General features: G+C 34.0%; 1 protein-coding gene across 1 annotated transcript; it reads right to left on the bottom strand.

Moving 5' to 3' along the window:
• Window positions 1-4,154: 4,154 nt before the first annotated feature.
• LOC142335258 (UDP-GlcNAc:betaGal beta-1,3-N-acetylglucosaminyltransferase 7-like) lies at window positions 4,155-14,503 on the bottom strand. The gene is made up of 3 exons (XM_075383678.1): window positions 13,768-14,503; window positions 5,439-5,726; window positions 4,155-4,697 (listed from the first exon to the last, which is right to left on the bottom strand). Exons 1-3 carry the CDS (start codon window positions 14,300-14,302, stop codon window positions 4,336-4,338), a joined length of 1,185 nt encoding a protein of 394 aa, XP_075239793.1. The 5' UTR covers window positions 14,303-14,503; the 3' UTR covers window positions 4,155-4,335.
• Between the last annotated feature and the right edge of the window lie 1,521 nt (window positions 14,504-16,024).

Here is a 16,024-nt window from a genome sequence, read left to right as displayed (position 1 = left end):
GATGCCCATATGTCTCTTTGATGTGTTCTCGTCTTCTTTGGTTTTTTTTTTTCGTTTTGACCCCAAAAATCTTACATCATAGTCAATTTGGTCTTAAAAAACTAACACTATCTTGTTTTGGATCAAAAACGAAAAAAAATTAATGCTGATGCCTTTATTTTCAAATACGATGCCCATATATCTCTTTGATGTGTTCTCGTTTTCTTTGATTTTTTTTGGTTTTGACCCCAAACATCTTATATCATAGTCAATTTGGTCTTAAAAAACTAACACTATCTTGTTTTGGGTCAAAAACGAAAAAAAAAATCAATGCTTATGCCTTTATTTTCAAATACGATGCCCATATGTCTCTTTGATTGTTCTCGTTTTCTTTGATTTTTTTTCGGTTTGACCCCAAAAATCTTATATCATAGTCAATTTGGTCTTAAAAAACTAACACTATCTTGTTTTGGGTCAAAAACGAAAAAAAATCAATGCTGATGCTTTTATTTTCAAATACGATGCCCATAAATCTCTTTGATTGTTCTCGTTTTCTTTGATTTTTTTTTCGTTTTGACCCCAAACATCTTAAATCGTAGTCAATTTGGTCTTAAAAAACTAACACTATCTTGTTTTGGGTCAAAAACGAAAAAAAATCAATGCTTATGCCTTTATTTTCAAATACGATGCCCATATGTCTCTTTGATTGTTCTCGTTTTCTTTGATTTTTTTTCGTTTTGACCCTAAAAATCTTATATCATAGTCAATTTGGTCTTAAAAAACTAACACTATCTTGTTTTGGGTCAAAAACGAAAAAAAATTAATGCTGATGCCTTTATTTTCAAATACGATGCTCATTTGTTTCGTTAATTTTATCGGTGTTTTTGTATTTTTTGGTCGCTTGCGGCCAGTTGAGTGTTGACGGACCCTGATTTTCTCCGAGCTTTTAGACTAAGTTGAGGCGTTTTTGACGTTTCCCCGGCTATTTTAGACGTCTTTTTCGGCTATTTTAGGCGTTTTTTTGGCTATTTTTGACGTTTTTTCGGCTATTTTAGGTGTTTTTGGGACCCATTTTGAACGTTTTTTCGGCCATTTCTGACGTTTTTTTCGGCTATTTTAGGCGTTTTTGGGACCTATTTTGGACTTTTTTTTGGCCATTTCTGACCTTTTTTGTCGGCTATTTTTGACGTTTTTTAGACGTGCCAAGTCTTGGCCAAGACTTGCATTTGGACGTGCACGTCTTGGCCAAGACTTGCATTTAGACATTTAGACGTGCACGTCTTGGCCAAGACTTGCATTTAGACTTGCACGTCTAGGCCAAGACTTGCATTTAGACTTGCACGTCTAGGCCAAGACTTGCAATTAGACTTGCACGTCTAGGCCAAGACTTGCAATTAGACTTGCACGTCTAGGCCAAGACTTGCATTTATACTGACAAGTGTAAAAAGTGACATGATCATAGCTCTGAATCAGTACTGATATAAGACTTGCAATTTGACGTGCCCAGAACTGATATTGACTTCCCATTCAGTCCGGGGGAGGTTTTTCGCAGTCTGTAATTAAAACGTCTTGCTTAATAAATTTTTAGCTGTGGCCTCAACATTGTTCTGTAGTTTAGATGCAACCTCTGCAGTAGTGGCCAATTTTCAGGCATCTGCTTCATCGTATTGTCATTTTTGTTGTCTTCAATTCATCTGAATAATTACGTGATCAACCAAGACACTCCGTCGCCTTGAATGAGTGGTGCCAGTTACCACTCTGGGGAACCTACCGTCTTGGTGATGTCCGCGGTTGCCACTGTTGTTGAGCCTCCGTCACTAATACACTTTGGCTGCGTCGTAACCCGGCCTACTTGTTCGGACAGGAGCGATCGACAAAAATGTGAATTGAAATTACATGATCTGTTCTACCTTACAATTTCTCCATGTGAGAAAATCAGAATTAATTATAAATCACAGAGTAATAACTAGCACTAGGTTCCCGAGGATCTGTTAGTTACAGTTTTCGGTCTGTGCCAGGCAACGATAACTATAGTCTATACTAACAAGATACTAGTTTCTAGAAAAAAGGACTAAGAAAAAGCAAATAGTGAAAAGTTAGCCAAGTTAATTTAATGAAGACGTATAGTTACCGAAAACATTGACATTGAACAATTATTACGAATTTCAGTAAAAAGAGAGATTTGTTAACTTAATCTGCGATTAAAATAAGTCTCAAAAATTTGCATCTAAGAGATCTGTAGTTAAGTTTTTCACATTTGGTTTTTCACTTACAATACTTAACGCAAAAACTACTCTAACAATTTTGACTCTCCGAATTGTCTAATAGCGAGCCATATATATATATATATATATATATATATATATATATATATATATATATATATATATCTTTACAAACATATATATATATATATATATATATACATACATATATATATATATATATATATATATATATATATATATATATATATATAAATAGATATAAAAACTGCAAATCAGAGATCGAATATTATAATTGAATTCGCTTGACATCAAAAATTTATTTGCCAATTTGTACTTTATTGATGTCAAAATTCAAAGCCAATCAATAACCAAAACTTTGTCATAATAAATATTTAGCTTAATCATCCTCTGTCATCAGTTTAAATTACTTCGGCTATTTTGTTTTTATACAGTTGAAAAAAGAATTCACATTTCTGTTTGGAAAACTTCAAAGTCAGTTGCAATTTAGTTCTTCACCGAAAACCTTGACAGGTAAATTTTCTTGCAATGACTTAAAGTGAGAAAATTGTAATTTTTGATGTATTACCGATGGACTTCGATTCTTCATGAATTATGAAATTAGCTGCTTCGATTTTATGCAAATATTAGCTTTAGTTTTAAAATACCAATTTGTTTACCTTCCCAACCCTAAGATAGATTGTTGTTAAAAATGTTGACTTCATGAGAAAAACAAGCAACAAAGCAATGAAATATTTATAATAAAAATAATTTAATAATAATAATGATAATTTCACTAAACTTGGTTTCATCGAGTTAAGTAAATCACTAACGGGGCTTGAATTTGTTTTCTCTCAAACATTGTCCATCTATATGTGCTTGATTTGTAATTAAAATTCTTCTCAGCTAAATCCAATAGATATACTTTGACTTCTCTTTTGAATTTGGGAGGTCTTGAATATGGATTATAATTAGGAAAATCACACGCCTGTGACATCGAATTGTTGTAGCTCGTTACTCGGTAAATAAAATGACATCGGCAACGCTGGCGATCACATTCGTTTGAGTACAAAAAAGTTTCTCGTTAGATCGTGTTTTAGGATGCCCCTTTATTATTTGCAAAAAAACTGCTCTCCATGGAGTGGATGTGGATTTGTCAAAATTTGGCTTGAAATCGTGAGATCCAAGAAGACAAATTGATATAAGATTGGAAGTAAATTTATTGATCGAAGAAAATCGTTGTGTTCTGTATCAGTAATATTACTGCTTGATTTTATCCATTTCAAACTGTTTCTCTGAAGACTTTCCATATGCCTGATGATAGTTATACTGGTATACCAAATAATTGATCCATAAAACAAGACTGATATTATGTTCCTTTTGACTAGATTGCATTTTACTGACAATTTTGTTTCTCTTGGAATTGATCTGTTTAGATCTGCAAGCTTCTGATTACCTATTGCTATGCTTTTTTTTCTGATTAATTTTCAATATAGCGTTTTTTCAGCTTCAGACGATAGTATTCTGACTCTATTTTCTTTTTTGATGCAGTTTTATCAATCCGTTTCAATAGTTTGTTATTTGGAAAATAAGCTTTAATGAACCCATCAAATCAATTGTTTTCCTCTTTCTTTCTCTAATTTTTGCTCAGTTGGGAAGCATAACTTTCAATTGCCCTTATTCAGTTTACGTTGGTAGATTATTTTTAAATCTTTTTGCCGAAGTTGTTAATGTGAGAGTTTGCAAGTTAAGTTTGCAAATTTATTGTTAATGTGCGAGTTAAGTTTGCAGCGTTTTGCGAAAAAGCATTGTAAATTTTGTTTCTGTTGTCCTGAGAAAACTTTTAAATTTGGTTTAATTAGGGTACTGCATGGTATTAACGATAAAGATCTTTCGTTCAAACGTACGATTATTCTATGTTTATTTATCTGTGTTTATATTTATCAACTGTATTTACAAGCCAAATAAGATTATAAATGAGACCATAATTTTAAACTGGTTTCGGGTATTGACGTGAATTCTTGATTCTAAGTATGTTAGATTATGCGAACCATTATTCAAGCACAAACGCATACAATGATGAAATCGAAAAATTATTCGCGGTAATTTATAATTTTGTCCATCATTCATACTAAATCAAATTTCTTTTCAAATAAAACTGATGAGCTGCCAGTATCTGCCGTGGTCTTTTGTTCCCGTGAACAATCAAGTGTTTTTTAGGCACTCCTTTTGTCTCCATCTCTTCCGGGCCAAAACAGTAGTACGCACGACCCTCTCTCTCCATGGATACCATAGTTGTTAACTTCTTCTGCGTATGAAAGATACAAGACCCCAGAAAAGTGTCCTCAAACTTGTAAAAGCAGGGTTTAATCTGATTTTCCAGGTAGTTGGCTGGATCCAGTCCTATACAGTGATGAGGACAGTCTAAAGACAGATCATGCACTGTATCCATGGACATGACGTTCATCACCCCAGAGCAGTAAGGAGGGTAACCTTTCAAGAATTTCTCCCATTCGCCAAATTTGTCACAAAAGTTTGCTGATTTTAAAATGTTTGCCATTCAAGTATCCAAAGTTTTGATCAGAATTTGGCTGTACAATAAACGAACACCAAATAGGAGCATTTAAAATATCTGCTGGGTTGAAACATAGTCAAGAAACACTCTATCTAATGACTTGAAAATGAGCTGCAAGCCATATTTGAAGCTTATGATAAAGCATCAGGATAAAGGTCTCATCTTCCCTCCAAATAATTGAACGGGCGATATAGTTATATAATTATTCCGTAGATTCAATTCTGACCGATCATATTTTTATGGGGACAAAGCAACATCAAATTCCTCAACAATCAAAACAATCCATCATGCTCTGGCACTCTGGAATCCAGGTCTTAAAATTGTGTCTTCAAAAATACAACTGTTTATCGCCCAACATTACAGCGTTACTTGATATAAAAGGTTACAATTACAAGGTACAAGTGCCATGCAAATCTATATTGCTCTTTCGTAAATAGAACGCTCGAAATATTCTTTTTGTCTTCCTCATTTTATATATTGATTTTTTGAAACTCTCTGCCTAGATATCAATCTTCTAAGATTAACTAGAAAAATAGAACGCGCCAATAGAAGAGCATTCAAGATGAGGGCCTTGGTTTATTTATAGTCGCACAGATACAATTGTTAAATAAACGCTTTGATAAAAAACAAAATGAGAAAATCTTGGATATGTTGAAGACCATCTTCGCTATACTCGGTCTTAGACACAGCCCAGGGACCCTCTCTGAGCACAGCCCAGTAGCCACAGCCTCCCATATACAACCTCCTATGACCACTGTCGCCAGTTACTGATGTTCCAGATGCCATTTGTTTGTCCAGAATTGTCTGTTCCTCTTCAATTTGGTTGTCGAGGAATCTGACTCGAATGTAAGTGTCGTCGTCTGATTTGATAAGGTACTTGGCATTCCCACAGAAACAGGACACGAATTTCAAGCCAATGATTAGCTTCAAAGTTGTGTTGTAGTATCCTGATATATTGAACTGTTTCCTCCATCTTTCTACTGTTCATCACTGTTTCTTTATACAGTTGCTAGGCAACTTTTTTATATCAATTAATAGAACTCAGGTCAAATGCTAATACCACATGCTAATTAAAGCCAATATAGCATAATGTTCATTACGCCAATGTTTTAAAACAATACCACATATTTTACTCTGTAGTTAAAATCAGATGAAAAATCATTTAGCATAACCATGCTTAAGCAATATACTTTATAAAGCAATTGACCATTCTTCAGTGGAACGTGATCGGAAACCCACAAATCTCATCATCGAGCATTTGATCAAATTAGCTGGGCAAGTATCATAAAATAAAAGTGTCAAAAATCTGTTTTTTAAAGTTCAAAGCTACGCTTTTTAAAGTTCAAGGATCATTTTGAAGCAGGATAAACAATTACCATGTTGAAATTAAGTCCAGTTGGTAACTCTGGGAGTTCAGAAAATGCATACTATTGTCGAAAAAATTAACCAGACAAAATGACAATGTCTTTGTGGATATTGATCGCCAAATCTATCTTCCGACAATATCTGAATGGCCAAATCAGAGTTACCAGAGCTGAAGTTGTTTTGTGGACTTTTGAATCTTTTTGAAATCAATAAGGATTGAATTCAAAAAGATTCAAATTCCACAAAACAACTTCAGCTATGGTAAACTCTACGAAATTTCGAACGCAGTTCGGACTTCTTGAATGACTCAGTTGTAAGTTTAAGATGACAAATACATTTTTTAAAAAAAACAATTGCTATTAAATTTCTTTCCAGATTTCATCAGGAAGAACTTATAGGTCGTGAAATTAAGCAACCCCGAGTCTCCAATTGACAAAATATTTGATCTGCTTTGCTTCAAAATCTTTTTCCAAAATACTTTATCTTATCAATTTATTTAATTCTCATGCAAAATCACCCCTAGTTGAGACTGAAAGTTTATCTTGTAAGAATTGGCATGATATTTGCAAAAAATATATCTTGAAACATCTTGCAAGAAAAAGTTTATCGTAACTAACCAACGAAAAGCAAACTTGTTCTAAGCTGACAGAGTTGATAAGAAACGCAAGTGAACTATCTCACTTTTCTGGAGAAAACTAAGTAATTGTAAAGATGGGACACCTAATTTCTGATAGGACACTTTTTTTCAAGGTCCCTTCTTCAAGACCCTTTTTTCAGAGAAAACTTCGAGTCAGTGAACAGTTCGTCGACAAAAACAACAATTGGTGCAGCTTTTCTTCTTCAAGAATATTGTCCTTTCTCACATGAAAAATAAGCCAAAACTTATCACCTCAAATAAAAAAAAATAAGAATTGGATGTTTCAGCATTAATTTCATTCGGAAAAGCACTTTCACACCACAAATTTCTTTTCATAGATATTGTTTGCGAGAAAGTTACAAAAATAGTAGAGTGCTTGAGATTGGGAGCCGATATTAAATTCTGTCGATTTTTTTTACCTAAGAGTCGACGTTGGACAGTTCTAAGAAAACAGAAATTTTTTGAGGTCCCCTATGAGCATAATTTCGTTTCATCGAAGCATAATAATAAATAAACTCTGTTGCAGTTATTTTATTTGCGTTAATCTATGAGTAACTTTTTCAAAAATTTAAGCCAGCAATAGAAGCCGTCCATGTTCCGCTTTGCCAGCTTTTCAGTTTAGCCAATACATTGGTTTTTATTACGGTAAAAAGAACAACTTTGAATCCGATGCTTCACGATAATACCTTTCACATTATTTTTACTGACTTTTGACATATTGCTAGGCGCTTCTGAACAGGTCCTATATCAGTTTTAACGCGATTCTCCAAAAAGAGCTGTTTACGGTTTTAATTATTTAATCTCTATGCACTTATTGCGATCAGTTAAACCTGCAATAGAAATCGTCCGTAAGATGCCTGACCGGTTGTCCAGCTAAGACATTGATTTTCTTTGCGGTTAAAAGAAAAACAGTGAATCCGATAGTTCCTGATACAAAGCATTCATACATTACACCTTCGTTCAAACATATTCAATTTAAAGGAGACATTTGAAGGTCACCCACATGTAGAGGTAATGGAAAAAGTACTGTGCTCGCAATTCCGAGACGCTAATTTTTTGTATTGTTTGAAAAAGTTTTGACAGAGGAATCGCTGTTGGAGTGTTCATTGAAACTTGAAAACTTTGTTGAGGGCCCTTAATAGCATAATGTCGCTTTTAAAAGGTGAAATTACAGCCAGAACCGTTAAAGAGACTTGAAAGTTTTTCTTTTGGCAATTGATAAATGTTTGGAAGCATCTCAGTAAATTATATCAGTTTTAATGGCAAAAATACCACGAAACGTCGCAGTCTTAATTTTTTTTGTGATTGGTTTTCTCTATGTGTTTTTTTAAGTCTGTTAATCACCAAATTTAAACTTTTGATCTGATATTTCGCCGACTGCCCAGTATAGCGATGAAATTGTTTTTAATTCCGGTATAAATAAAACCTGTTATTCCTGTTGGTTCATGATAAATACAATTCTAACATTAAACCTCTGTTTTACCCCATTATGATAGAACAAAATTTTTGTAGATCGTTCACATTTATAAATCTAGAAAAAAAGCACAGTGTTTGCAATTGTGAGCTGATGCTAAACATTGTGTTGGTTGAAAACATTTCTGACTTGAAAATGGCTGTTGAACAGTCCTGAGAGAACGGAAAATGTTGTTGAGGGCGCTTATAAGCGTAATTTGGATTTCATTGAAGTGAAACTGCTGCCAGGAGCGTCAAAAGGGCTGGGAAAACGTTCACTGACAATTGATGTCTTAGGTGCTACTTAAAATGTTCTTTATCAATTTAATGGCGATAACAACATGAAATGTAATTTTACCAAAGAAAATACTATTTCATGTTTCTATTTTCTAAGGCAACAAACTATTGTGGTCTGTTAACCCAACAGCTGACATTGATGTTCATTATGGTGAAAAGAAAAATTGTGGATCTGGTGGTTTCTGATACATACCTTTCATACATTATTGCTGTGTTCTACCCAACTCTTTCAAGCTTCATATTGGAAAGTCAGGCACACATAAAGGTCATGAAAAAAGACATTTATGCAAAGAAATTGATATTCTTATCAGAATTCAAATTTTGTAAAACCAAAGTTTGCTCCACGGGTATAGCTGATCAGTTATCATTTTTGTTGCCAGTTTGACAATTGGAGCACTTATGCTTACATGCATTGATTCCGTCTCCGAGGATGACCACCCTTGGAAAAAAAATCAGCAATCGGTTTTTGAAAATGGGACGTTCCTTTACTTAATGCGTTGTTTTGCACTGGTACCGCTTCAACTAGGTTTGCCTTAGATACTTGTCAACTGTCAAATCTTAACTTTTTTCCAAATTAAAACGTTTTTTTTGCAAACAGTGGTGATGTGTTTAGTTCAGCTCTGGTAAATCTACGAAATTTCAAATGCAGTTCGGATTTCTTGAAGGACTCAGTTGTAAGTTTAAGATGACAAATACATTTGAAAAAAAAACAATTGCCAACAAATTTCTTTCCAGATTTCATCAGGAAGAACTTATAGGTAGTGAAATTATGCAACCCCGAGTCTCCACTTGACAAAATATTTGATCTACTTTGCTTCAAAATCATTTTCCAAAATACTTTATCTTATCAATTTATTTAATTCTCATGCAAAATCACCCCTACTTGAGACTGAAAGTTTATCTTGTAAGAATTTGCATGATATTTGCAAAAAATTTATCTTGAAACATCTTGCAAGAAAAAGTTTATCGTAACTAACCAACGAAAAGCAAACTTGTTCTAAGCTGACAGAGTTGATAAAAAACGCAAGTGAACTATCTCACTTTTCTGGAGAAAACTAAGTAATTGTAAAGATGGGACATCAAATTTCTGATAGGACACTTTTTTTCATGGTCCCTTCTTCAAGACCCTCTTTTTAGAGAAAACTTCGAGTCAGTGAACAGTTCGTCGACAAAAACAACAATTGGTGCAGCTTTTCATCTTCAAGAATATTGTCCTTTCTCACATGAAAAATAAGCCAAAACTTATCACCTCAAATAAAAAAAAATAAGAATTGGATGTTTCAGCATTAATTTCATTCGGAAAAGCACTTTCACACCACAAATTTCTTTTCATAGATATTGTTTGCGAGAAAGTTACAAAAATAGTAGAGTGCTTGAGATTGGGAGCCGATATTAAATTCTGTCGATTTTTTTTACCTAAGAGTCGACGTTGGACAGTTCTAAGAAAACAGAAATTTTTTGAGGTCCCCTATGAGCATAATTTCATTTCAACGAAGCATAATAATAAATAAACTCTGTTGCAGTTATTTTATTTGGGTTAATCTATGAGTAACTTTTTCAAAAATTTAAGCCAGCAATAGAAGCCGTCCATGTTTCGCTTCGCCAGCTTTTCAGTTTACCCAATACATTGGTTTTTATTACGGTAAAAAGAACAACTTTGAATCCGATGCTTCACGATAATACCTTTCACATTATTTTTACTGACTTTTGACATATTGCTAGGCGCTTCTGAACAGGTCCTATATCAGTTTTAACGCGATTTTCCAAAAAGAGCTTTTTACGGTTTTAATTATTTAATCTCTATGCACTTATTGCGATCAGTTAAACCTGCAATAGAAATCGTCCTTAAGATGCCTGACCGGTTGTCCAGCTAAGACATTGATTTTCTTTGCGGTTAAAAGAAAAACAGTGAATCCGATAGTTCCTGATACAAAGCATTCATACATTACACCTTCGTTCAAACATATTCAATTTAAAGGAGACATTTGAAGGTCACCCACATTTAGAGGTAATGGAAAAAGTACTGTGCTCGCAATTCCGAGACGCTAATTTTTTGTTTTGTTTGAAAAAGTTTTGACAGAGGAATCGCTGTTGGAGTGTTCATTGAAACTTGAAAACTTTGTTGAGGGCCCTTAATAGCATAATGTCGCTTTTAAAAGGTGAAACTACAGCCAGAACCATTAAAGAGACTTGAAAGTTTTTCTTTTGGCAATTGATAAATGTTTGGAAGCATCTCAGTAAATTATATCAATTTTAATGGCAAAAATACCACAAAAGGTCGCAGTCTTAATTTTATTTTGTGATTGGTTTTCTCTATGTGTTTTTAAAGTCTGTTAATCACCAAATTTAATCTTTTGATCTGATATTTCGCCGACTGCCCAGTATAGCGATGAAATTGTTTTTAATTCCGGTATAAATAAAACCTGTTATTCTTGTTGGTTCATGATAAATACAATTCCAACATTAAACCTCTGTTTTTCCCCATTTTTTTTTTATTTTTTAATCTGCAAACATGTAAATTAAACTAACCACTTGGTTAATGTTACATGTTAGAAATTTATTAATCAAACATTATTTTTTTCTAGTTTATAACAAACTAAGGTTCGGTTTTCGTAAAATAATTTAATAAAAAATATGTTTAAGTCCTGCAACCCTTCTGTCTATTAGAACTCTTTCGTGTCGTTTAAGCATTTCCGCTGTAACTTTTTGTTTAAGTTTGGTCTTCGACGTTTCTTTTTTAATTGTAATTGGAAGTGTGTTCCATTTTCGAATAAAGCTACAAACAATTGAACCATTACTCCATTTTGACTTACATTTTTGCTCTAAGAAAAGGTTATGGGTTCTTTTGTTTACAATAATAGGCACGTTTTCTAAAAATCTGAAATGTTTATTAGAGCGATTTTTTGTTTGTTGGAGAATACTGAAAAACCTATTTAAAGACACCCGTGTTGTTTGGAGCTCTGCTGGAAGAATTTTAGTCTCCAGAAGTAGATCTCTGGCAGTATCGTATTTGGTTTTCATAAAGCAAACTTTTATTCCCCAGTTTATCTGTTTGTTAATTCTGTCAATAGAGTAAGATGGTAAATTTTGAAAAAAATTGCGCTAAAATCTAAATGAGATAAAACTAGTGATTTAAAAAGATTTATTCTTGTTTTAGCGGTACCTGATAACGAACCAAATATAATGATCTGATTGCTGAAGCCATTTTACTGATAACCTTATTTAGTTGATTTTGGTATGTCAGTTCCCTATCAATTATTACACCTAAATATCTACATTTTTCAGATGCTTCCAATCGGTGTCCCTTGAAATCGACAGTTTCAATGATCGGCAATTTTTCATTCCTGAACACCATGAACTCCGTTTTTTTCTCATTCAAAGTTAACCTGTTTTGTTTCATATATTGATCTGTCTTGTTTTATGATAGAACAAAATTTTTGTAGATCGTTCACTTTTATAAATCTAGAAAAAAAAGCACAGTGTTTGCAATTGTGAGCTGATGCTAAACATTGTGTTGGTTGAAAACATTTCTGACTTGAAAATGGCTGTTGAACAGTCCTGAGAGAACGGAAAATGTTGTTGAGGGCGCTTATAAGCGTAATTTGGATTTCATTGAAGTGAAACTGCTGCCAGGAGCGTCAAAAGGGCTGGGAAAACGTTCACTGACAATTGATGTCTTAGGTGCTACTTAAAATGTTCTTTATCAATTTAATGGCGATAACAACATGAAATGTAATTTTACCAAAGAAAATACTATTTCATGTTTCTATTTTCTAAGGCAACAAACTATTGTGGTCTGTTAACCCAACAGCTGACATTGATGTTCATTATGGTGAAAAGAAAAATTGTGGATCTGGTGGTTTCTGATACATACCTTTCATACATTATTGCTGTGTTCTACCCAACTCTTTCAAGCTACATATTGGAAAGTCAGGCGCACATAAAGGTCATGAAAAAAGACATTTATGCAAAGAAATTGATATTCTTATCAGAATTCAAATTTTGTAAAACCAAAGTTTGCTCCACGGGTATAGCTGATCAGTTATCGTTTTTGTTGCCAGTTTGACACTTGGAGCACTTATGCTTACATGCATTGATTCCGTCTCCGAGGATGACCACCCTTGGAAAAAAAATCAGCAATCGGTTTTTGAAAATTTAGCCAGTTTCTTGCTGTGGAACGTTCCTTTACTTAATGCGTTGTTTTGCACTGGTACCGCTTTAACTAGGTTTACCTTAGATACTTGTCAACTGTCAACTCTTAACTTTTTTCCAAATTAAAACGTTTTTTTTTTGCAAACAGTGGTGATGTGTTTAGTGACTCTTGCCATTTTTCCCAACTAAAAGAAATATTGTGATGCCAATGCAGCCAAAATCTATCAAATGAGTGCAATGCGCAATTTATTAATAACCCAAATCTCATTATCTTGCAAATCATTATTTGGCAAGATATTGCAAGAAAAAAATTATCTCGCGAAGACTCAAACCAAGAAGCTGAAATATAAAAAAACCAGCTTATGAAAAGTAAAATTATTCTATGTTGACATAATTTCACACGAAACGCAAGTGAATTATCTCACTTGCGCAGGCAGCGGAGCAATTTTGAGGCTGGTACACCTTTTTACTGATAGGACACTTTCTTCAAGTACCCTTCTTCGAGATCCTTTCTTCAGAGAAGACTTCGAGTCAATGAACACTTCTTCGACCAGAATTGGTTTTTGTTGGGGCCTTTCTTCTGCAAAAATATTGTCTGACGTATGCAGAAAACTGATTTTGAAAGTAAAAAGGCTATCTTGTACGATTCTTGGAAGAGGAAGTTTATCTTGTAAGATTCTTGCAAGAAAAAGTTTATCTTGTAAGATCTTTCAAGATTTTGGAAGAAAGTTGATGCATAAACAATTTTCCGACCAGGGTTGTCTAGTTTGAAGAGAAATTTTGCATGTAATTTTGCCTGCAACTACACCTACTTGGAAACTTGGCTTTTACCTTGTAATCACTTGCTGTACTGCAAACGATAGCTTTCCGAGGTTTAGAGACCTCACCTTATGAAAAAACTGAAAAATTCAAGTGCGGGATACCTTTAGTAACTATTATAAGGCATTTCAGTTTCTTACTTAAAGTCCATGAAAATGCTTTTATGGGTCGAGCGAAAGTTTTTTCATGGGCATTTTGGACCGAGAATGGTCTTTAATGAAAATGTTCTTCATTGCTAACTTATAAGTATAAGCAAACAGCTCAACCTTCAAATGTATTAGCCACTATAATATCGCCAAATTCATCAATTTCTTTCGCAATTGCGTCTCGTTCACCATCATCTTCTGGCCTTCCAACCAGAAATAGTTTAGTCCAGTTACCCCGCAAGCCACTCGTAGAGTAGATGGTGAAGTTAGCCCAAGTTCTCCGGATCATATCTCGCATATCTCGACGTTTGAGACGGTTAAGTATTAGAACAACTCGTAAATTGTCACCCTGGTTTCCCTGATTGCAAGCGTGGAGGTTAGCCGAGACAGGTGACACTAGGTCTTCATTCTTTGGAAAAGAGTACAATGGTGCGTCCCAGTGAGATTTAATATTTGGCACCCGATTTCGGTTGAGGCACTCCCACTTTTTCCCAGACTGGTCAGACTGTTGATTGAGCGCAACGGTTCTTAACTGAAAAAGTGTTCTGTAGTGATTCAACTTCGCTTCAAATGAATTATGAACATAAACAAGCAAGAATGAGAATTCGACAACCAAAACGACAAGCAGAATGGTCCTCCGAATCAATGTGTTCATCGTATGTAAGTAAAACAAAGAGGAGTAATTTTATAGCGCATTAATTATTCTATAGGAGAAAGTTCAATCAATAGTCTTGGCGGTAGTTTGTATTGCAAAGAATTTTGTATTGTAGAAAATGTTAACTAGTTTCAAGCAAATGAAACTCTCAAAAAGAAAAACAGAATTTTCTATCGTTAATTTTTGCATACAGCATTTTGTGTCTTGTTACTGTCCATCGGTGTCTTCGTATAAAACTCCCTTCTCATACTACTATGATCGGAGATAGTACACTTGAAAACCAGCTAGAACAACTTGAGCTCCTAGCAATTCTAATCTCGATATTAGTTAAACGGCTTCGAAATGTTGAACAAAATTTTGAAAAATATGAAAATTGGCCATGAGCATTTAAACGCTTTTCTGTCATTCAAAGAGTTGAGCTTATGAATGGTTGATTAATCCGAATTTAGCTCAATCAAATAAAGCTTAGAATGACCTGAAGTTACATTCAATACTTTTGATGTCAATCGGTTATAAAACAATCTCAGTCTGATTTGGAGGCAAAAAAAAAAACAAAAAAATAACCAATCTGCCCTGTCGAGGTTTACAAATTATTTTAAGTAGAGTCCCAGAAACATCATTGGCAGGAGATAGTTTAGTATTTCACCCCTTTAAAAGCTTGAGCACAGAAATTTGAAAACATGGTGCTCCCGTCTTTATAAAGCGAGCAGGAAAAATTTTCAATGTCTGTTGGAAAAATTCAGCTTTCTCCTTCTGTTAAAAAGGCTCTCATTGTTGTTCCGACCCACTTTAGTGCGGCAGGAGCTATATATTTAGCTGGTTTTTTTTGTTCGGTAAATTTTCGCCGATCGATATAATCATCGTCCAGGGTTGTGAGTGGTATCATTAGAAAGCTTATCGAGCGTAGAATTTCAAATAAAAAGGATTTTTTTTAGTTTTGCTTTTTCCGAGGAGTTACGGAGGTTTACAGTTTTGTGAATGTTAGCTTGACTTCCGTTGTTTTTTCATATTTTTTGTAATTTTGGCTCAAATTTTGATCAATTTTTGATGAAAGTATGACAAAATTGTCAACAAATAAAATTGTCATTGGTGTAACATTTAAAAATAGAAGGGAATTGTTTGAACCAACTGCTTTGACTGAATATTCAGCTGAATTTTTGAAAAATTGGAACCTTTTTGTTCTATTTTCCACCAAAAAATGGCATCACATATGCCTATTTGACCTTTTTGTTCAGTTTGGCTGGTAGTGCAGACAAAAAACTGCGGGCACAATCTTGTTTAACTCAGTTATGAATTCATTACGTCTCTGGTTTGAAGGAAAAATTTCTGAAATAACATTTTTGCTGTCGGTCGCTAATTTAACGATATTTTAAAAATAAACATAGTTTATTTTTGATATGTTAAGGTTCTCGTTTGCCAAAAAAAAATACGCAACGAGTTAGAAAAGTTCAGTTTTCGACACCCGCGCAGCTTCTAAGAAGGTCGGTGTGGGTCTCACCTTTTTTTCGTGCTATTAAGAAGGATTCGGTTTGTTTTTCTTGGGTCTGTACTTTTTCAATTATTTTTGAATTTTTTTAATCCCAATTACATGCAAATCTGATTTCAATTAAACCTTCAAATAAAAACAGCTTGCAGTTACCCTAAAAAAATCTACATGAATAAAAATTGTGTTTCTGGGTGAAGAGCATGATTTTTCTTGCTCGCACGCATTGTTATTTTTAT

The sequence above is a fragment of the Convolutriloba macropyga genome, chromosome 2 (genome assembly GCF_964194025.1).
Source record: "Convolutriloba macropyga chromosome 2, txConMacr16.3, whole genome shotgun sequence".
Lineage (NCBI taxonomy): Eukaryota > Metazoa > Xenacoelomorpha > Acoela > Convolutidae > Convolutriloba > Convolutriloba macropyga.
The sequence above is the reverse complement of the archived record's forward strand: the minus strand, read 5'-3'. Positions and strand labels throughout refer to the sequence as shown.

Coding starts and splice junctions, on each gene's coding strand:
- LOC142335258 (XM_075383678.1), bottom strand. CDS start 14,302: ATGAACACATTGATTCGGAGGACCATTCTGCTTGTCGTTTTGGTTGTC. Junction 5,727..13,767: donor AGTGGCTAATACATTTGAAG/GTTGAGCTGTTT, acceptor TCAATATATCAG/GATACTACAACACAACTTTG. Junction 4,698..5,438: donor GACCGAGTATAGCGAAGATG/GTCTTCAACATA, acceptor AATTCTTGAAAG/GTTACCCTCCTTACTGCTCT.